This window comes from Dendrobates tinctorius, unplaced genomic scaffold (assembly GCF_039654945.1).
Source record: "Dendrobates tinctorius isolate UK_male_01 unplaced genomic scaffold, ASM3965494v1 ptg000009l, whole genome shotgun sequence".
NCBI classification, from domain to species: Eukaryota; Metazoa; Chordata; class Amphibia; order Anura; family Dendrobatidae; genus Dendrobates; species Dendrobates tinctorius.
Genome location: NW_027361677.1, coordinates 21752806 through 21775233, shown reverse-complemented (window position 1 = coordinate 21775233; position 22428 = coordinate 21752806). Strand labels below are relative to the sequence as shown.

The window sequence follows — 22428 nt, the reverse complement described above, 5'->3', positions numbered from 1 at the left end:
ATCCAATCACTAGCCCCGCCGGTTCAATCCGGCCATCAACCAATTAGAATCTACAGAGAGAAAAATGGCTCCGGCAGCCATGTTTGATGTGGGCACGCAAAACTGTGTCAAACTGTATCTGTAACATATATGCTGCACGCATCTCATTAGGAGAAAAGTGTTTATAGGTAAAAAAGGCAATAATAATAATAATAATACAAAAATCACAACTATATACTTCCGCCCTTCCCATCATGGCCGACGTCAACATCCAGGTCACATGACAGCATCACCGGAAGTGGGGCCATTTCGCGGCAGACTTATTATTTTTGTTGTAATAGGGTGCAGGATGGAGTTCAGCGCCGAGGGCTGCAGCCTGCTGAGACTGGAGCCTCTGATCAACCACTGGGTGTTGGATTACTTTTTCCATCTGTACGTGGACGCCTTCAAGAACTGCCGCAAGGAAGACTTCGCGGAGATCCGGGACATCGTGTCCAGTAAGGAGCGGGCAAGTGCTGCACTGGAAGGCGCCAGCAGGTGGCGCACTGTTACCGGCTATATTATTCATGTACAGGAAGGCGCCAGCAGGTGGCGCACTGTTACAGGATATATTATTCATGTACAGGAAGGCGCCAGCAGGTGGCGCACTATTACCGGATATATTATTTATGTACAGGAAGGCGCCAGCAGGTGGCGCACTGTTACCGGATATATTATTTATGTACAGGAAGGCGCCAGCAGGTGGCGCACTGTTACCGGATATATTATTCATGTACAGGAAGGCGCCAGCAGGTGGCGCACTATTACCGGATATATTATTTATGTACAGGAAGGCGCCAGCAGGTGGCGCACTATTACCGGATATATTATTCATGTACAGGAAGGCGCCAGCAGGTGGCGCACTGTTACAGGATATATTATTCATGTACAGGAAGGTGCCAGCAGGTGGCGCACTGTTACAGGATATATTATTCATGTACATGAAGGCGCCAGCAGGTGGCGCACTATTACCGGATATATTATTTATGTACAGGAAGGCGCCAGCAGGTGGCGCACTATTACCGGATATATTATTCATGTACAGGAAGGCGCCAGCAGGTGGCGCACTGTTACCGGATATATTATTTATGTACAGTAAGGCGCCAGCAGGTGGCGCACTGTTACCGGATATATTATTTATGTACAGTAAGGCGCCAGCAGGTGGCGCACTGTTACCGGATATATTATTCATGTACAGGAAGGCGCCAGCAGGTGGCGCACTGTTACCGGATATATTATTTATGTACAGGAAGGCGCCAGCAGGTGGCGCACTATTACCGGATATATTATTTATGTACAGGAAGGCGCCAGCAGGTGGCGCACTATTACCGGATATATTATTCATGTACAGGAAGGTGCCAGCAGGTGGCGCACTATTACCGGATATATTATTCATGTACAGGAAAGCGCCAGCAGGTGGCGCACTATTACCGGATATATTATTCATGTACAGGAAGGCGCCAGCAGGTGGCGCACTATTACCGGATATATTATTCATGTACAGGAAGGCGCCAGCAGGTGGCGCACTGTTACCGGATATATTATTTATGTACAGTAAGGCGCCAGCAGGTGGCGCACTGTTACCGTATATATTATTTATGTACAGTAAGGCGCCAGCAGGTGGCGCACTGTTACCGGATATATTATTCATGTACAGGAAGGCGCCAGCAGGTGGCGCACTGTTACCGGATATATTATTCATGTACAGGAAGGCGCCAGCAGGTGGCGCACTGTTACCGGATATATTATTCATGTACAGGAAGGCGCCAGCAGGTGGCGCACTGTTAACGGATATATTATTTATGTACAGGAAGGCGCCAGCAGGTGGCGCACTATTACCGGATATATTATTTATGTACAGGAAGGCGCCAGCAGGTGGCGCACTATTACCGGATATATTATTTATGTACAGGAAGGCGCCAGCAGGTGGCGCACTGTTACCGGATATATTATTCATGTACAGGAAGGCGCCAGCAGGTGGCGCACTGTTACCGGATATATTATTCATGTACAGGAAGGCGCCAGCAGGTGGCGCACTGTTACCGGATATATTATTTATGTACAGGAAGGCGCCAGCAGGTGGCACACTGTTACCGGATATATTATTCATGTACAGGAAGGCGCCAGCAGGTGGCGCACTGTTACCGGATATATTATTCATGTACAGGAAGGCGCCAGCAGGTGGCGCACTGTTACCGGATATATTATTCATGTACAGGAAGGCGCCAGCAGGTGGCGCACTGTTACCGGATATATTATTCATGTACAGGAAGGCGCCAGCAGGTGGCGCACTGTTACAGGATATATTATTTATGTACAGGAAGGTGCCAGCAGGTGGCGCACTATTACCGGATATATTATTCATGTACAGGAAGGTGCCAGCAGGTGGCGCACTATTACCGGATATATTATTCATGTACAGGAAGGTGCCAGCAGGTGGCGCACTATTACCGGATATATTATTCATGTACAGGAAGGTGCCAGCAGGTGGCGCACTATTACCGGATATATTATGTACAGGAAGGCGCCAGCAGGTGGCGCACTATTACCGGATATATTATTCATGTACAGGAAGGTGCCAGCAGGTGGCGCACTATTACCGGATATATTATTCATGTACAGGAAGGTGCCAGCAGGTGGCGCACTGTTACAGGATATATTATTCATGTACAGGAAGGTGCAAGCAGGTGGCGCACTGTTACAGGATATATTATTCATGTACAGGAAGGTGCCAGCAGGTGGCGCACTATTACCGGATATATTATTCATGTACAGGAAGGCGCCAGCAGGTGGCGCACTATTACCGGATATATTATTCATGTACAGGAAGGTGCCAGCAGGTGGCGCACTGTTACAGGATATATTATTCATGTACAGGAAGGTGCCAGCAGGTGGCGCACTATTACCGGATATATTATTCATGTACAGGAAGGTGCCAGCAGGTGGCGCACTGTTACAGGATATATTATTTATGTACAGGAAGGCGCCAGCAGGTGGCGCACTATTACCGGATATATTATTTATGTACAGGAAGGCGCCAGCAGGTGGCGCACTGTTACAGGATATATTATTCATGTACAGGAAGGTGCCAGCAGGTGGCGCACTATTATCGGATATATTATTTATGTACAGGAAGGTGCCAGCAGGTGGCGCACTGTTACAGGATATATTATTTATGTACAGGAAAGCGTCAGCAGGTGGCACACTGTTACAGGATATGGTATTTATGTATAGGAAGGCGCCAGCAGGTGGCGCACTATTACCGGATACATTATTTATGTACAGGAAGGCGCCAGCAGGTGGCGCACTATTACAGGATATATTATTCATGTACAGGAAGGTGCCAGCAGGTGGCGCACTATTACCGGATATATTATTCATGTACAGGAAGGCGCCAGCAGGTGGCGCACTGTTACCGGATATATTATTCATGTACAGGAAGGTGCCAGCAGGTGGCGCACTGTTACAGGATATATTATTCATGTACAGGAAGGTGCCAGCAGGTGGCGCACTATTACCGGATATATTATTCATGTACAGGAAGGTGCCAGCAGGTGGCGCACTGTTACAGGATATATTATTTATGTACAGGAAGGCGCCAGCAGGTGGCGCACTATTACCGGATATATTATTTATGTACAGGAAGGCGCCAGCAGGTGGCGCACTGTTACAGGATATATTATTCATGTACAGGAAGGTGCCAGCAGGTGGCGCACTATTATCGGATATATTATTTATGTACAGGAAGGTGCCAGCAGGTGGCGCACTGTTACAGGATATATTATTTATGTACAGGAAAGCGTCAGCAGGTGGCACACTGTTACAGGATATGGTATTTATGTATAGGAAGGCGCCAGCAGGTGGCGCACTATTACCGGATATATTATTTATGTACAGGAAGGCGCCAGCAGGTGGCGCACTATTACAGGATATATTATTCATGTACAGGAAGGTGCCAGCAGGTGGCGCACTATTACCGGATATATTATTCATGTACAGGAAGGCGCCAGCAGGTGGCGCACTGTTACAGGATATATTATTCATGTACAGGAAGGTGCCAGCAGGTGGCGCACTGTTACAGGATATATTATTCATGTACAGGAAGGTGCCAGCAGGTGGCGCACTGTTACAGGATATATTATTCATGTACAGGAAGGTGCCAGCAGGTGGCGCACTGTTACAGGATATATTATTCATGTACAGGAAGGCGCCAGCAGGTGGCGCACTATTACCGGATATATTATTCATGTACAGGAAGGCGCCAGCAGGTGGCGCACTATTACCGGATATATTATTTATGTACAGGAAGGTGCCAGCAGGTGGCGCACTATTACCGGATATATTATTCATGTACAGGAAGGCGCCAGCAGGTGGCGCACTGTTACCGGATATATTATTCATGTACAGGAAGGCGCCAGCAGGTGGCGCACTGTTACCGGATATATTATTCATGTACAGGAAGGCGCCAGCAGGTGGCGCACTGTTACCGGATATATTATTTATGTACAGGAAGGCGCCAGCAGGTGGCGCACTATTACCGGATATATTATTTATGTACAGGAAGGCGCCAGCAGGTGGCGCACTATTACCGGATATATTATTTATGTACAGGAAGGCGCCAGCAGGTGGCGCACTGTTACCGGATATATTATTCATGTACAGGAAGGCGCCAGCAGGTGGCGCACTGTTACCGGATATATTATTCATGTACAGGAAGGCGCCAGCAGGTGGCACACTGTTACCGGATATATTATTTATGTACAGGAAGGCGCCAGCAGGTGGCACACTGTTACCGGATATATTATTCATGTACAGGAAGGCGCCAGCAGGTGGCACACTGTTACCGGATATATTATTCATGTACAGGAAGGCGCCAGCAGGTGGCGCACTGTTACCGGATATATTATTCATGTACAGGAAGGCGCCAGCAGGTGGCGCACTGTTACAGGATATATTATTCATGTACAGGAAGGTGCCAGCAGGTGGCGCACTGTTACAGGATATATTATTTATGTACAGGAAGGTGCCAGCAGGTGGCGCACTATTACCGGATATATTATTCATGTACAGGAAGGTGCCAGCAGGTGGCGCACTATTACCGGATATATTATTCATGTACAGGAAGGTGCCAGCAGGTGGCGCACTATTACCGGATATATTATTCATGTACAGGAAGGCGCCAGCAGGTGGCGCACTATTACCGGATATATTATTCATGTACAGGAAGGCGCCAGCAGGTGGCGCACTATTACCGGATATATTATTCATGTACAGGAAGGTGCCAGCAGGTGGCGCACTATTACCGGATATATTATTCATGTACAGGAAGGTGCCAGCAGGTGGCGCACTATTACCGGATATATTATTCATGTACAGGAAGGCGCCAGCAGGTGGCGCACTGTTACAGGATATATTATTCATGTACAGGAAGGTGCAAGCAGGTGGCGCACTGTTACAGGATATATTATTCATGTACAGGAAGGTGCCAGCAGGTGGCGCACTATTACCGGATATATTATTCATGTACAGGAAGGCGCCAGCAGGTGGCGCACTATTACCGGATATATTATTCATGTACAGGAAGGTGCCAGCAGGTGGCGCACTGTTACAGGATATATTATTTATGTACAGGAAGGCGCCAGCAGGTGGCGCACTATTACCGGATATATTATTTATGTACTGGAAGGCGCCAGCAGGTGGCGCACTGTTACAGGATATATTATTTATGTACAGGAAGGTGCCAGCAGGTGGCGCACTATTATCGGATATATTATTTATGTACAGGAAGGCGCCAGCAGGTGGCGCACTGTTACAGGATATATTATTTATGTACAGGAAAGCGTCAGCAGGTGGCACACTGTTACAGGATATGGTATTTATGTATAGGAAGGCGCCAGCAGGTGGCGCACTATTACCGGATATATTATTTATGTACAGAAGGCGCCAGCAGGTGGCGCACTATTACAGGATATATTATTCATGTACAGGAAGGTGCCAGCAGGTGGCGCACTATTACCGGATATATTATTCATGTACAGGAAGGCGCCAGCAGGTGGCGCACTGTTACAGGATATATTATTCATGTACAGGAAGGTGCCAGCAGGTGGCGCACTGTTACAGGATATATTATTCATGTACAGGAAGGTGCCAGCAGGTGGCGCACTGTTACAGGATTTATTATTCATGTACAGGAAGGTGCCAGCAGGTGGCGCACTGTTACAGGATATATTATTCATGTACAGGAAGGTGCCAGCAGGTGGTGCACTATTACCGGATATATTATTCATGTACAGGAAGGTGCCAGCAGGTGGCGCACTATTACCGGATATATTATTTATGTACAGGAAGGTGCCAGCAGGTGGTGCACTGTTACAGGATATGTAATTTATGTACAGGAAGGCGCCAGCAGGTGGCGCACTATTACCGGATATATTATTCATGTACAGGAAGGCGCCAGCAGGTGGCGCACTATTACCGGATATATTATTCATGTACAGGAAGGCGCCAGCAAGTGGCGCACTATTACCGGATATATTATTCATGTACAGGAAGGCGCCAGCAGGTGGCGCACTATTTCAGGATGTTATCTACTTACTGCAAGTTGCCAGCAGGTGGCGCATTACCGTATTGTTCTACCAATATGTTATTTACTGGAAGGCGCCAGCAGGTGGCGCACTGTTACAGGTTATGTTATTTACATACTGCTAGTTGCCAGCAGGTGGCGCACTATTAGGCTGAGTACAGACGTACTTTTTGCCCTGCGGATTTTTCCGCGCAGAATGGAAGAAATCCGCAGGTCAAATGATTGCACATCGTTTTTTTTTAACATTGATTTTAAGGCTACTGTACATCACAATGCAGAAATGCAATGTTTCTGAGCGGTAAAATCCGCTGCAAATCTGCATCGTGTGCACACAGCCTTACAGCAGTTTTACCAATGTTGTTTTTGCTGGAAGTTGCCAGCAGGTGGCGCATTATTACTGGACTTTTTTACTTTTACTGTTGTTTTTTATTAATTATTTTTACGTCCTGGGAGCAGATCATGAGGGGGTGTTAAAGGAATTTTTTTTTTTTTAAATATTTGAAAAATATTATTTTTTGTTATCTGTAATATTGCACTGTATTGTAAAATGACCAGTCTTAGGTGTACGAACGTGGCAGACTCAGGTGGTCTTCATTAGACCACTGGCAGTGATGATATCGCCATTGGCACCCCTGCAATCATATCGGAAGGGACACTTTCCTCCATTTCCATCCCCTTAAATGCTGCGGTGTCATTTGACTGTGGCATCTAAGGGGTTAAAGTGCTCCGATCGCTGCGGTTAGGCTCGGGCGTCGGCTGTAGAGTGCAGAGAATATATCACAGTGACGGATTTATGTGCTCTGAACTACATGTCCCATAATGCCTTGCTGACTTTTTTCCAAACCCATAATTAAAGGGAATCTGTCACCGGAAGTTGGCGGCCTATGTAAATGGCCTGTGTCCGGTCCGATGGGCGGTGTTTCTTCTTTTTTTCTCCACTCCATCCGTGGCCCCCGTCCGCGATCTTTTCCGGAATTCTAGTAGTTGTACTCCATAGTTCGCACGTGCGCAAAGCTATCTTGCCTTGTGCACGCGCAGTATGCTTTGCCCAACTGCGGGCAAAGCAAAAAATCATTACTGCGCATGCGCCGGTACAGTATGTTCCGTGACATAGTGGACCATGTGCAGTAATGATTTTCGGCTTTGCCCGCAGTTGGGCAAAGCATACTGCGCTTGGCAAGATAGCTGTGCGCATGCGCAAACTATGGAGTAGAACTACTAGAATTCTGGAAAAGATCGCGGACTGGGGCCACGGATAGAGTGGAGAAAAAAAGAAGAAACACAGGCCATTTACACAGGCCGCCAACTTCTGGTGACAGATTCCCTTTAAAGGGGTTGTTCCTTTTGGGACCGTTTTTTGTTTTTCTCACTTAAATCCATGTAGTTGGGGCTAACAATCATTCAGCTTTAAAATAGCGAATCCCAGAAATGTCGCCGGCCGCGCTTCTGTCTCATTTGTCTCCTCTAATTTTTTTTTATTACAGTTTTAATCCAGCGACCTTTCAAATGTGCGAAGGAGAACTCCAAACTTCTGCGCATCATGCGGCTCTTCGCCTGTGTGGAAGAAGGGGACGATCTCGGTAAGTAAGGTGGGTGTATGAAGGAGGCCCCCGCTCCGCCCCGGGAAACCGCGCAGGCGGTAACTGCCTTGATTTGGCGCAGACCCGGTGCGCCCTGGTGAGAATCGCTCGCCGTCCTCCTATAAATCAGCCATTATTTCTGTATCCTCAGACTCTACGTTTGATGAAGACAACCGGACTCCGCTGGAATCGGCTGTCGAAGTGATGGACACAATGAAGGAGTCGTTCCCTGCTGATCTCATCGATACCAACCAGCAAATGCTGAAAGAGGCGGTAAGGGGGATTTCTTTTTTGGGGGTGCAAAACAAATTGTCTTATAGTGAGTTAACTTGTTTTCTGTGGACAACCCCTTTGTCTGTCCCGCAGCGCCCTGTCCTGCAGCGCCCTGTCCCGCAGCGCCCTGTCCTGCAGCGCCCTGTCCCGCATCGCCCTGTCCCGCATCGCCCTGTCCTGCAGCGCCCTGTCCCGTGGTTTTTTTTTCACTGACCCATAGACTTGCATTATTGACACTCAGATCAAAATCAGACGTCTCCCACTTTTTTTCTGCCGATCCCTCGGTCTGAGGAAAACAATCGGACATGCGCACAGCCCCGTAGAATATCATAGGCACCAGTGCTGTCTGAGAAGATCGGTCGCGTACGCGAGCCCTCAGAAGCCGGAAGCATTTATAAACCGCTTCTGTCTTCTACCTCTTCCAGCACCGTCCTCTGCTCGGTTTTAGGAGCAGGAAAGTAAGTGTCCCCTAAAGACGCAGCTGCGGACTCGGCCCCCGCAGAGTATGGCCGCCCGTCCTGCATTACATCGGATACTTGTATGTATTATGTACACCCCTCCTCACATGTAAAGCGCCATGGAATAATAATAAATAATAATAATAATAATAATAATAATACTTACGTGTTGCTGCGTCGTCCTGTCTTTTCCAGGCCGTGGTCATCTGTATACAGAAGCAGCAGTTTGGCAAAGCCAAGAAAATCCTGAAGAAGTTCCTCCCAAGCAGCAACAATACCCAAGTGAGTATCGGCCGCCCGGCGTACACGTCACCCGGGGAGGGGATCTGTCAGGAGCCATCTTTATAAATGGACGCCCGGGATTAGCCACTTTTCGACATCTCTGTTGCGCAGTTTTTCGGATCGTCTCTGTCTTCTCTCAGCAGCTGTGGGGCGATCTGCTGCGCATCATCCAGGAGAAGAACGTGAAGCATCCGCTCATCGCCAACTTTTCCTTGTCTACAATGAAAGAAAAGATTTACGACATGTGCGAGAGCAAAATGCAGAGAATTCCCTCCTTCCTACTGACCGTAAGTGTCGGCGGTCCGTCACTTGATGATCCATGAATGGGTGGTCCGGGAGGAAGCGCTGGCTTAAAGCCGCGTTCACACTTTGCTTCTTTTTTTTTTCTTTTTTAAGCTTGCACAAAAAGATTCTGCAGAACTGAACGAAAAGTCAGAGGAAGCTCCAAACCCAGAGCCGCAACGTGAGCCAAGCCCCAGAATTACGTCTCCCAAGGACAAGACCCCCACAGCCGATGGTCTGACTGCAGCATCACAGAGCAATGAAGGCACGAGCCGAGAAAAGGAAGCGGGGTACGTACAGTGACGGAAGAACCCTGGAGTATTTCGGGGGCCCGTAATGTACACAGTCAGCCATTTGTCATGGATAAGCTCTTCTGTATATAGTTAAAGGGGTTGAGAAACATGGCTGCTTTCTATACTAGATGGCGCCACCCTCGTGTACAGGTGGTGCGTGGTATTGCAGCATAGACAGATGAAAGCAGCCAGGTTTGCCTTGGGATTGATGAGCTGTATGTCCTTCTCGTCCCTCCAGGTCAGACGTGGACTGCGGCCCCTCGTGCAGCCTGTCTGCCATAAGGTCTCAGTTCTTATTACTCTGTCAAGATGACAATCCCGATGTAACATTCAGACTCCTCTGTGAGACAGACTTCTGTAGGGAGGACGCCTGTCTACACAGGGTCTCTGCTGAAAGGCAAACCAGTAAGAGCCCCCGTGCTTGCTCCCCCAGAGAGGAGGCGGCCATCATACAGGAGATGGCACAGCGGACATGTTCGGTGTCTCTCCAGCAGTTGGTAATGGAACAGGACAGTCAGCAGGAAAACCAGAGCGAAGAGCAGGAAGATAAAGTGGAGACCGTCAGCAAGGAGGAGCCGAAGCGCAGCAATGAGCCTGTCCGGACACTGATCGGTTCACCCGTCCCAAGGAAGAAAACAAAAATCTTGTAAGCTTGTCATGTGTCTTATTACCCACCAGGTCGATTTACAGAGAACCTGACCAGTCTGAATGGAGGCTAAAAGAAACCTGTAAAATCACATGATGACCTATAACCCAAAAATGTAATGTTATCATTTTTCAGATGCTCAAAGGGAACATTAAATCGCTGGTTGCAAAGCAAAAAATGTGTACAAATAACACCGACCTGCGCCAGCCGTCCCCCATAGGGCTTTTTCCTGCAGCCCCCTAGAAAACAGATTGATCAGACCTGACGCTCCATTCTGTAGCCAGAATCAAAATTCCCAGCGATCGGACCCCATAACCGCATGAGCCCTTCCCACACATTGATGACTATGCACAGTAGGTCGGGACCCCCGCGTGTATGGAGCCGCTACTGTATGCCCGCGCCGCTGCTGCTGCCGCCGTCTTGTTCCTTTAAACAAAGTTGTGAATTAAATAATTAAAAACATTTTTTTTATTCGTTTTCACTACATGGAGCGGCGGTCATACGTGTGCATTGTGAAGGGGATGACAGTGCCCCATTGTGCCCGGACTCCCACCGAATGTACAATCCCCTTTAGATTCGGCAGATATGTGAGTGCAGCATTAGAGGCCGGATCTCCAGTGATGTGTTGTGTTTGGTCCCTCCCCCGCAGAACTGATAATCCGGCCTCGGACAGGCCGAATCCTGGGGAAGAGCTGGACACCTGGAGCGACGAGGAGGAGCTGTTTCACAGGAGCAGTAAGTGCCGCCGACTCCTCAGTCACAGGAAAACTCTGCCACCCCCCCCCAACCAAATTCCCTACCTGGTGAAATGTGTGATAAAGGAGGGCTTCTACTGCTAGAGGGTCCGGCAGGAGATTTGGGACATGGTGAGGTTAAACGCCCCCCCAGGTAATGTATGATGCCCCAATGCCTGACCAGCACAGCACTGGTTATAGGTGGTGCAGCAATGGGTCCGGCCGGGCTGCAATGCTGTATATAGCACAAACGATCTTTGCTTAGTAAACTTTATATCGTGTGGACAACCCCTTTAAGTAAGCAGCGGCTCCAGTAAACTTTACAGGAAATTTTTCCTCCTTCACCAGTGAGAAACTTTTCTTTTTTTTTTTCAGGATCTTCAGACTCTCGAGTCGGCACTGCTAAAAAGAAGGTAAGATGGCTGCCGCGGGGGTCTCCCTTGTGTCTAGGATATGCCGCTGGATGTAAAATATGATGTGTGCACTTATGATAGGAGATTGCATATGGAACACTTAAAGGGATTCGTGATCTAACGGCCTCATAAAGCGACTTCTTTTAACTCCTTACTGACATGACGCAGGTCTGCCGATGCCCCCATACTTGTCATTACAAGCCTCCTGTGAAAGCCAGCCTGTAGCAGACGTTCATAGATTGTGATTTCTGCCTGCGATCAGATGATCGCAGCTTCACGTCCCTTAAAGGGTTTGTTAATTACAGTAAAAAGTGGGAAAAAAGTTTAAATTTTTTTTTTTTTTTGCAATTTCAACGCAGTTGGAAATTTTTTTCCAGCTTTGCAGTGCAAAAATGAGAAAATGATTGGTGTCATTCAAGAGTACAACTTGTTCTACAAAAAACAAGCCCTCGTACGGCTATGAGGATGGAAAAATATAAATGTTATGGCTCTTGGAAGAAGGGGAGAAAAAACTAAAAATGGTCCCGGAGGTGAAGGGGTTAAAGGGAGCAAAAGTTGTGCAGTGGCCCCATGTAACTGCAGATTGGCGAATCATATATATATATATATATATAAAAATATATTTAGAACAGAGTACATCATCACTGTCTCGTAATCGGTCCTCTAATAAAGTCATAAAGGGACCAAGGAAAATTCCAATTTGGAACACTCACTGACTAGTAGTAAACAAAATACCAGAGTGTAGACCCAAGAAAACAAGAAAAAATGTAGATAAAATAAAAAAAAAATCAACATTTTATTCAGATATAAAAGACATCACAGAAAGTTTCATGAAAACATGCAATACAAGATTCAGGTGAAGGAACCATGTAGAGCGGGCCGTAGATACATACAGAGGTGGGAGAAACAAAATCACTGCAGCCTGAAGTGCAAATGTCTCAATGTAACCTAAGAAAGTCAATCATCTAGTGCGAACAAAGGGAAGAGAATTCCCACTAAATAGCTGCCTGGCATCAACAGTGAGTATCCAAAAAGACAATCAACTGAAAGAACAGAATGCCTCTCTCACCCATCGTCCCTCTCTGAGAGTCCCGGAACACGCAGTGTGCGAGGTCCGGATCGTCATTGATCGGGCGGTCATGTGACCACTCCCACATTACAGCTTGGTATTGCCCAGGGTCAGCTAGTGGTGCGAGCTGGATACTATAGGGGTCGGCCTCCTGCAGAACTACAACTCCCAGCATGCGCTGACTTTTTTTCTTTTTTTGTTCAGAAATGGTCAGTAGAAGAGTCTGAATGGATCCGGTCGGGCGTCAAAAAATTTGGCGAAGGCAAGTGGGTGCAAATCCTGAAAAAGTATCCGTTCAAGGACCGCACGCCGTGCATGATAAAGGACCGGTGGAGGACGATGAAGAAGCTGTCTCTGCTGTGAAGGCGGTCCCCTTTAAATATCCACCATATATCGTCTCTGGGAGACTGGTCACTGTGTGCAGGACACACGTCTGTATCATCCGGAGCCGCCGTCCACGTCACGTGCCATGATGATAGAGGAGCCTTACAAGTCCCTGGACCCATGCTTCTCTCTACCCTGACCGTCTGAGGGGTCACCGTTGGCCGCGTTGCTCTGTCCATACCACGTTTTGTTATACCCCGCTCCCCTCTCTAATAAAGCTGTAAAGCCTCATTCTGCTCCTCCTGGTGGAATGACATTTTAACACATTAAATACATGTATTTTTGGCTGAAATTTTTTTTGCAATTGGTTTACTGTAGAATGAGTGAACTGAGAATCCATCAGGGAGCTCTTTGATTTAAGATAGCTACACGTTTCATCGGCGCATGTCAGGAGCTGTGCCCGACAGTCTTGGATGGATGTGTAAACATCTGTCCATCATTGGGACGCTCTAAAACAAAGTATACTGCATGTTTTACGCCTTTTTTGCAGTGGTGCTCTGTATAGGATGGCACAGTATTGTGCACTTCTCTATGCACGGTGTACAAGCGCTTATCTACCAGAGGCCAAAATAACGGCTGGTAAATGGGAAAAGCTCCTGACGTATACTGTGGGCCATGTGCACAGATAAAGTGTGTACCTAGACTCCTCTTCCTCCTTTTCAGCTGATTTATGACCCCAAGACAGTTGATCTGATTTTTATGGTCATAAATCAGCTGACAGGAGGAACATTAAGGAGTTAAACTCTCCCATCCAGAAGAGCTCACTAACAGTTTCTTAGTTAACTCATCCGTCAGTGAGCAATAAACAGTGAAACACAGGTCATAGAAGACAAACTGTACAATTTTATGTTCGCCTAAATACATGCATTTACGTAAGACAGGATTGAAAACATCCCTAACATTTTAAGTGGTCTGATTACACCCATACTGATGATCTATGCATAGGTCATAAATAGTAGATCGATAAGGATCCGACTTCTCCAACATTCATCTGTTACAAGCCCTGGTAGGCCGCAGGTGCTGCAGAAAGGAGGTGCTCTGCAGCACCTGGCAGCGGCCATTACACACCGATCGTTGAGTGTGGTGGGTGTCAGATGTCCACCGATCGTTAATATGTCACCGGATCACCCCTGTTGTCAGAAGTTTTATCTTTTCTAGTTGTGTGTAAAATATTTTCTAGTTTTGTGTTGATGAATAAAGTTCCAGAATTTATTTTTCAGGAGTCGCTCATTTGTGCTCTTTTGCTTTTCCTTTATAAGACTGATGCAGGTTTTTTGCTTGGACCCTCCGTGGTACGAGCTGATGTCTCTCGGGCTGTCGGCCTCCGTACCTTATCGTAGCCGGGCTGTGGGCAGGACAGGTTAATGATTGCTGAGCTGTATCTAATCCCCAGCGCTCAGATGCTGCCTCTGCCGCTCACATCATGCTCGCCCTCACCGTTCTCCTCCTGTCCCTCCTATGCCCGTGTTTGCAGCAGAAGTCCGAACCGTTGAGCTCACCCGGCTCCGAGCCCTTGTTCCGTGGGGCGGACCGCTATGACTTTGCCGTCGTGGTGGGTCCGGCCGGTACTGAATGCTTCTGGCACTTTGCGCATCAGAGCGGCTACTTCTACTTTGGATATGAGGTAAGTGGGGGTCCGGGTAGGGTATCCTGGACCCATTAATCCCCCCTAACCCATATACAACAGCCTATTCTGTATCCCGTAATAATCAGACAAATTTCTAACCTCCAGCTGAAGCCGACCACGTCCTGCTGGGACTTGTAGTGCCCCAATCCATGCTTTTTGTATATAGTGCCCCCAACACTTTTTACTTTACATTATTCCCTCGTGCTGATGCAACGACGAAAACCTTAACATCTGCTGCCAGCCGAAATGTTCTCAGCGGCGTCTTATCACTTCCACCAAGGTGACCCCTTCCGTTACCCAGAGCAAACAGCCAGATGAGTCCTAAATGTTAAGCGGAGCAGTAATTTTTTTTTTGTTTAATTAAAGCACTAACTTGTGCTCCAGAGCAGCACTCCCTACTGTTCACAAGAGTACAGTCTGGCATTTCAAAGCCTATAGAAAACTTACTACTACATAAGGCGAAGTCCCTGCGTGGGGTTTCCATTCATTGCAAAGGTTGTTCCATTTGTTTCTGATTAGTTTTTCTTTTTTGTCTCCAGGTTCAATGGACTTCAGGCATCATGCGGGACAGTCACGTGTCCGCCTCGGCCCACGATCCTCAGGGTTTTCTCATTGAGTCCTCCAAGGAAGTCCGTGGTCAAATCAACTTCCAGACCAAGGAAACAGGTAATAAGGTGGAGAAAATTATTAAATAAACTTTTTTAAAGTTTTGAAACTTTGCAAATCACTTGATTAGGGAATTTGATTTCATTCCTGTTAAAAAAAAAATAATGTAGGGGGCTTCCAAACCTCTGCTTTCTCCCTGTCCGGTCAGTCGAATGCAGCAAATAATGTGGAGAAAAACAGGGAGTGGAAGCCGCTTCTATGCAATGAAGACCAATCTCCCTAATAAAGTTCCTTGCAAACTTACATAACTTTCCCAATATATATTAGTTACGATAAGAGTTTTTCCAGATTCCCACATGGATGCTGAACTCCAGGAGTCTGGGCCTTATTACATCTGTCCGTTTCCTTTCCTCAGGGTTCTATCAGCTCTGTATAAATAACTGGAAGAATAGCTTCAGCTCGGTGCAGGTGTACCTGAACTTTGGGGTGTTCTATGATGGACAAGGACCTGAGCACTCGCAGGACGACAAGCAGAAGTTAAATGACACCCTGATTACTATTGAGGTGAGTTCTGCGATCGAGGCTGAATATAGTCACAGAGCAACATGGATCATAACCCATCTGTGACACTGACCATGCTTCTTGCAGAGCAAGCTGTCATTCTATGTGCCCTGCACCGGACTGATGAGCGCAAGCGAGCAATTGCAGGGAGGATAGAAGGTCATTTTCTCCCTCTAGCTGCTGCGATTTACCTGCAAATTATCAGTATATACACAAGTAGAACACAGAGGCCATCAGCACGTCTATAATGATGTTGCATAATCTCATGCTGCGGGTGGGGGGGCATCTCTGATGACCCTTCGGTTTGAACAATCCAGTATTTGGAGCCAAATTCAGAAGTGTATTCAATAGGAAGCTTAAAAAAAAAGGACAGACACTTCTTAGTCTCGCTTGATCCACTTCTGGCTTTGGCACAAAACTAAAATATACTTTCATTTTTCCCCCCCTTCCAGCAAAGCGCCCAGCTGGTACAAGGTCGCGTTCTTCATATGTGGAGATATTATACTTTTGCTCGCATGAGGAAAGGATCCGATTACTACAGGCTGATGTCCAACTATCACTATGTGAACTGGTGGTCCGCGGGTACCAGTGTCCTTATTGTGGTCTCGGGGGTCCTGCAGCTCTACTTCCTGAAACGTCTTTTCAACTCCAAACCAATGACCGAAACCCAGAAACCGCGTTGCTGAGGATGTGCCGTCCAAGGACCGAAGCGTCTCAGGAAGGAAACTTCACATATCGATGGAGGGAGTGAGATTCAGTAACGCCAGTCTTATTACCATTTTGTAACCATTATATAAGTTTTATACGTGGCTAAATTTGTCCTTCCCACACCTTTATATAAGCGAGATAAAAAAAAAAAAAAACAAAAAAAAAAAACAAATATTTTCAGGGTGCCCCCTTACAAAATCTACACTTTATGCATTCATAATTGTGTTGGCTTCAGAGCAGAAATCCTCCAGCACTCCCTGCTTGCTCGGTGCATGCACGGAACTTGCATTCTAGGAAGTGTTGTCTTTGGATCAGTAATCACATGTAGGATAAACCATCCCACCACATTATGGGAGCGTCTGTCAACAGCCTGACGACTGTTTTCGCAACCAACCAGCAGAATTGTGAATGAAGCTCATAAGTATAAACAGGCTAACAATCAAGTCACAACTTTTTAGGCCTACGGTAATTTAGCAGCAATTTCTGACCCAAGCTAACAACATTATATACGCCTATGAGGCAGTTCGTCTGGATCAGGAGAGCCGTTGATTGGCTATTATACGGATGAGAAAAATATGGTCATTTTACGGTAGTGTGAATTAACCCTTAGGTAGAATATTATATAAATGGTGGAACAATGGATATTTCCTGTAAAGGCTATAAACAATGCGCTCATAATAAAGGGACAGTGGAAAATCCTCTTGGTGTCTTGTTTCATTTTTCACTCCAATAAAAAAGCAAAAGTCAACATAATTTCACCTGATCGAATGATAGTCTGTTTAATATGATGGTGATTAAAGGTTTTAGGTCTGGGTACACAAAGGAGGGGTCTTCCTCAGTCCTGTACATAACGTTCTCCCCAGTCCGGTCATCATGACGGTAGTTTATAGGGGGCATGTAAAGTCTTTCTCCTTTTCCGTGATTTAGGTCAAAGTGTCCTCATGTCTGATGTATTCTCCAACGTCGGCTTGGTGGAAAACGACAATCTGCATGGGGTCCAGTTTCCTACATTCTTGTGTGGACTTTGCAGCTACACCAAAACCCTGCAAGGGAACGAGCAGGTCTGATATAAGAGAAAGCTGGGATTAAATTAACAAAACGGATTTTTTTTTCCTAGTGTTGGGACCCCACCAATCCTGACAAGGAAAGGATAGCATAGTTACTTCACACATCATACATCAGTGTTGCGGGGCCCTTCATTCTGAGAACTGAGGGGGTTCATAATGTCAGAACCTGCAATGATTATAACATGAATGTATATTCTAAGGCTGCAATCAGATATACGTTCCAGGTATAGACCACAGTATACAGACTGACTTGAACTTGACAGGCTCATAGGCATATCTGAAACTGTAAAGTTTGGGTCAGGAGACCCCAAGGCCTTTCCTTCTTTCATGGACCCCGATATACAGATGTCTGAATTTGGCCCAAGGGATCTGATAATCACAATATTAGATGTGAACACCTTTTAGTATGACGTGGAAGCAGCAATACTCACCAAGGGAACGTCGGCCATGGAGTAGACGATCACTCCCTGGTACTGTGTGGTGTTCTCCGTTATTCTCCCCAGTCCGGATTTAAGAATGTGGTTGCCATATAAAAAAGACTGTTCGGATCCAGGCTTCACCCACACCTTGTACTACGAGGTAAAGAGACAGGTGTCAGGTACATGCAGCAGTGCAGGATGATGAGAGTACGTCACTTTTTGTTTCAGCGAATCATTAGAGATTTCGTAATCACCTTTGCATACGGCGCCAGGTAATCCAGAGCCGTAATGTGAAGACGAAACTTCTGAGTCTTGGTGAACTTTCCAAAACAGGTTCCAAGAGACACAAGTTTATCTCGGGCGACATTTGTGGCCAGTTTCAGCATTCTCTCGCTGAGAAAAAAAATTGCACTTATTAAAAAAAAATTAAAGGAGACTTTACAAGTTGTCCCGTTTTATATTCACAGCCCCTCTTATAGTAATGGCTGCAGATAAACATCTCAGTGTGCTAGTTAACCCTCTAACGTGACAAGACCTCCCCCTCATAACAGTCATTAGATCAGTGGCAATCAGCTCAGGCCTAGGATAACCCCTGAAAGTCCAAGTTTGTTTTGACCCCCCGTTACCTCACCTTACATAATACACACGGTCATTGTGTAGCCGGAAGCAGTACGTCCCATCAGGTCGGTCCACGAGAAGCTTTATATTTTCTCCAATGCTAAGGATCAAGTAAGAGGATGATTCCATTTACAAAGACATCAAGATCAGCACTACTACAACCACTATCATCTCAATGATAACATATCTGACCGGTCATAGAGGAAAGAGCATTAAGGGCCTGTCAACACTAAGCGATATCGCTAGCAATATCGCTATAACGTCACTGGTCTTTGTGACGTTATAGCGATATTGCTAGCGATATTGCGGTGTCTGATACTTACCTCCGACCGCTCCCCCGCTGGTTATCGCTGATCGCGCGAGAACGTCCTGGGCCGCTTCTCGTCGTCAGCTTCCTGCTGTGGAGACGAGCGTGGACGCAGGCAGGAGGACGTCAGGATCGCCTCGTCTGACAGGTAAGTAACGACCGCTGCTGTGTCGCTGGTGAGATCTGCCTGTGTGGCAGCTCACTAGTGACCACTTAGTGATGTACCAGCGATCCTGACCGCGTCATATCGCTGGTCGGGATCGCTAGTACATCGCTAAGTGTGACAGTACCTTTACAATCAAAGGGTTTTACACCAAGGGGAATTTCCACCATTATGATATGCCATCACTTTATGACCTTTGGGGGGTCTCCACCAATCCCCAAAACAATGGGGCTACAACCCTGCTGACGTTCAGTCTTTTTCTGTCACCCACCTTAAACGCAACACTCGCTTTCAAATCAGCTCACACCTCTGCTAAACAGGCCTACTTCACAACCCTCGTATCTTCCCTATCTTACAACCCCAAACAGGTATTCAACACTTAACTCCCTCCTCCGACCACCACTGCCCCCTCCAACTTCCCTCATCTCTGCTGAGGACTTTGCCACACACTTCAAAAGTAAGACTGACCAAACAAGGCAAGTCTTCATTGTACAACTACAACCCCTTCGTATACCAGACCAATGCCCAAACCCCATAACCTCCCTATCCAACAACACTGAAAGGGTGCTTAAATGTCTCCTCTCCAAATCACACCTCTCCACTTGACCCCATCCCATCTCCTCCCCAACCTCACCACCACTCTTATCCCATCCCTAACCCATTTCCTCAACCTATCACTAACTTCTGGTACCTTCCCCTGCTGCTTTCAAACAAGCCACAATCACGCCTATCCTTAAAAAGCCAACCCTCATCCCAACCGCTATGTCCAGCTATCGTCCAATATTGCTGCTCCCATTCGCTTCCTAACTCCTGGAGCAGCACGTCCACGCTGAACTTTCCTCCCACTTCTCATCTAACTTGCCATGACAATCTACAATCTGGTTTCCGCCCCAATCACTCCACTGAGGCTGCCCTGACCAAAATTACTAACGACCTACTTACAACCAAAGCCAACAGATGATACTCTATACTCCTCCTTCTAGACCCGTCCTCTGCCTTCGACACAGTTGACTACTGCCTCATACTACAGATCCTCTCGTTTGGCATCAAAGACCTCGCCCTATCCTGGATCTCCTCATACCTTTCCAACCGCACATTCAGCGTCTCCCACACCACCTCCTCATCCCACCCTCTCTCTGTTGGAGTCCCCCAAGGCTCTGTTTTAGGACCCCTACTCTTCTCAATCTATACACTTGGTCCGGGGCAACACAAAGTGCCATGGCTTCCAGGACTATCTGTATGCTGATGACACTGAGATCTTCCTCTCTGGCCCAGACATCACCTCTCTGCTGTCCAGAATCCAAGACTGTCTATCAGCCATATCCTCCTTCTCCTCTTGCTTCCTCAAGCTCAATGTGGACAAATTTGAACTCATTATCTTTCCTCCATCTCACAGATCTTCCTTACCTGACCATTCTATCACAATTAACGACATCACGCTTTCCTCCGTACCGGAAATCGGCTGCATAGGAGTAACCCTTGACTCTGTTCTGTCCTTCAAACAACACATCTAAGCTCTTTCCACCTCCTGTCGCCTCCAGCTCAAAAATATTTCCAGAATCCATCCTTTACTAGACCCTCAATCTGCTAAAATTGTGTATGCCCTCATCATCTCCCGCCTCGACTACTGCAACATCCTTTTCTGTGGACTCCCTGCTAACACCCTCGCACCTCTCCAGTCCATCCTTAACTCTGCTGCCCGACTAATTCATTTCTCTCACTACTCCTCCGCTTCTCCCCTCTGCAAATCTCGTCACTAGCTCCCATTCCCTCAGCATATCCAGTTCAAATTACTAATACTGACCTACAAGGCCATCTATAACCTGTCTCCTCCATATATCTCTGAGCTAATCTCCCGATATCTTCCCTCATGTAATCTCCAGTCCTCCCATGACCTCCTTCTCTTCTCCACACTTATTCTCTCCTCACCTAACCGCCTCCAAGTCTTCTCCCGAATATCCCCCATCCTCTGGAATACTTTGCCCCAACACATCCGACTATCAACCACACTCGGATCCTTCAGACGGAACCTGAAAACCCACCTGTTCAGGAAAGCTTACAGCCTGCAATGACCCCGCTGCCCTCTCACCACGACAGGAGCTACCACCTCACCAACACCAGAGCTCCCGCAACCCCCCAACCTACTATCTCCTTCAATACCATCCTGTAGAATGTTAACCCGCAAGGGCAGGGTCCTCTCCCCTCTGTATCAGTCTGTGATTGTTAGTTTGCTTACTGTAAGTGATATCTGTAATTTGTATGTAACTCCCCTTCTCATGTACAGCACCATGGAATCAATGTTACTGTAGAAATAAATAATCCAAAGGGCAAGGGATATCCTGCTGATCATAAGAGGTCCCCGCCTTGAATTAAGTAGAGGTGCACAGGCTCGACCTCTGCGCCATTCATTGACTATGTACGGGATGGCTGGAAACAGCTCAGAGCTCCACTTTCTCCTCCAGTCCCTTAAACGTTAGCCCTGATCCATTATGATATTTACACTCTTCTTTCTTTAGTTTTTAATCTGCACCAAATCCCTTTAAAATTGTGCCTTAAGTCTATTTTTATGGGGGGGTTCACAATTGTCATTGGGGTCATGGTTGTTGTTTTCTAGATATTTGTTCCCATCAATCACAACTTTTAAAATAATAATACAGAAAAGAGAAGAAGTAAATGTTTGTGCAGATGTAGCACTGCGGTCCCTCCTTCCCCGGAGACTTTTTTATGTAAGACAAACTTTTTTTTTGGATGTAAATTTTGCAATTTTTTGCTCTAAAAAAATAAAATAGAAATGTTCTAAATGCTCTAAATAGAAAAATTCTAAATGCGAGAAGGTCGAGCCCACCGCGCCTCAGCTCCATTCAGACACGGCAGCGGAGCCACGTTAGTTGTCAGGATCCGCGGTGATCTCGGCGGTCAGACCCCTCCAATGGTAAAGTTACGCCACATCATCACTTTGTACACAATAATGATCCTGTCAGCTGTCCGCCATTGCTGCTCCTCATTTTCCAAGTCTCTGCTTGCTGTCACCGAACGTAAAAAACACACAAACCGTCTGTGTTCACTGCCAGCAAGCAGAGGTGTATGAAGAGAGTGGAAACCCCCGTCCCGCGGAGTGGCCCCGGCACTCACTATTTGGAGAGCTTCTCGAACATGGTCTTGGTCTCCTCGTCAGTCAGCGGCCGCATCTTTCCCACGTGTGACCCAGGCGGATACTAAGAGAAGCCTCGCAATGAACTCTGGGAAAGGACTGTTCATTTTCAATAAAGATTGTTGACGAGTTTCAATGCCTCCACCAACATGGCGACAATTTTTTTTTTTTTACCGTCACGGTGCA

At 46.9% G+C, this 22428-nt stretch overlaps 3 protein-coding genes across 7 annotated transcripts; 2 read left to right on the top strand and 1 right to left on the bottom strand.

Moving 5' to 3' along the window:
- Nucleotides 1-256: 256 nt before the first annotated feature.
- On the top strand, nucleotides 257-14227 carry TERF2 (telomeric repeat binding factor 2). Of its 5 annotated transcripts, none has more exons than XM_073584202.1 (10): nucleotides 257-476; nucleotides 8086-8181; nucleotides 8333-8454; nucleotides 9108-9194; nucleotides 9335-9481; nucleotides 9591-9766; nucleotides 10203-10415; nucleotides 11065-11150; nucleotides 11525-11562; nucleotides 12836-14227. In XM_073584202.1, the coding sequence occupies exons 1-10, from the start codon at nucleotides 260-262 to the stop codon at nucleotides 12992-12994; spliced, it is 1341 nt and encodes a 446-aa protein (XP_073440303.1). In that variant the 5' UTR covers nucleotides 257-259; the 3' UTR covers nucleotides 12995-14227. The 5 variants fall into 5 exon arrangements, with proteins under 5 accessions (XP_073440303.1, XP_073440323.1, XP_073440285.1 ...); XM_073584184.1 differs by having other exon boundaries at nucleotides 258-476; nucleotides 10008-10415; XM_073584194.1 differs by having other exon boundaries at nucleotides 259-476; nucleotides 9338-9481; nucleotides 10008-10415.
- A 148-nt stretch (nucleotides 14228-14375) lies between these two features.
- Nucleotides 14376-17215, top strand: TMED6 (transmembrane p24 trafficking protein 6). The gene is made up of 4 exons (XM_073584274.1): nucleotides 14376-14639; nucleotides 15182-15308; nucleotides 15664-15812; nucleotides 16262-17215. Exons 1-4 carry the CDS (start codon nucleotides 14439-14441, stop codon nucleotides 16493-16495), a joined length of 711 nt encoding a protein of 236 aa, XP_073440375.1. The 5' UTR covers nucleotides 14376-14438; the 3' UTR covers nucleotides 16496-17215.
- Nucleotides 17216-17267: 52 nt separating this feature from the next.
- NIP7 (nucleolar pre-rRNA processing protein NIP7) lies at nucleotides 17268-22428 on the bottom strand. Its single transcript, XM_073584248.1, has 5 exons — nucleotides 22224-22428; nucleotides 18635-18721; nucleotides 18258-18396; nucleotides 18016-18156; nucleotides 17268-17560 (listed from the first exon to the last, which is right to left on the bottom strand). The coding sequence occupies exons 1-5, from the start codon at nucleotides 22277-22279 to the stop codon at nucleotides 17441-17443; spliced, it is 543 nt and encodes a 180-aa protein (XP_073440349.1). The 5' UTR covers nucleotides 22280-22428; the 3' UTR covers nucleotides 17268-17440.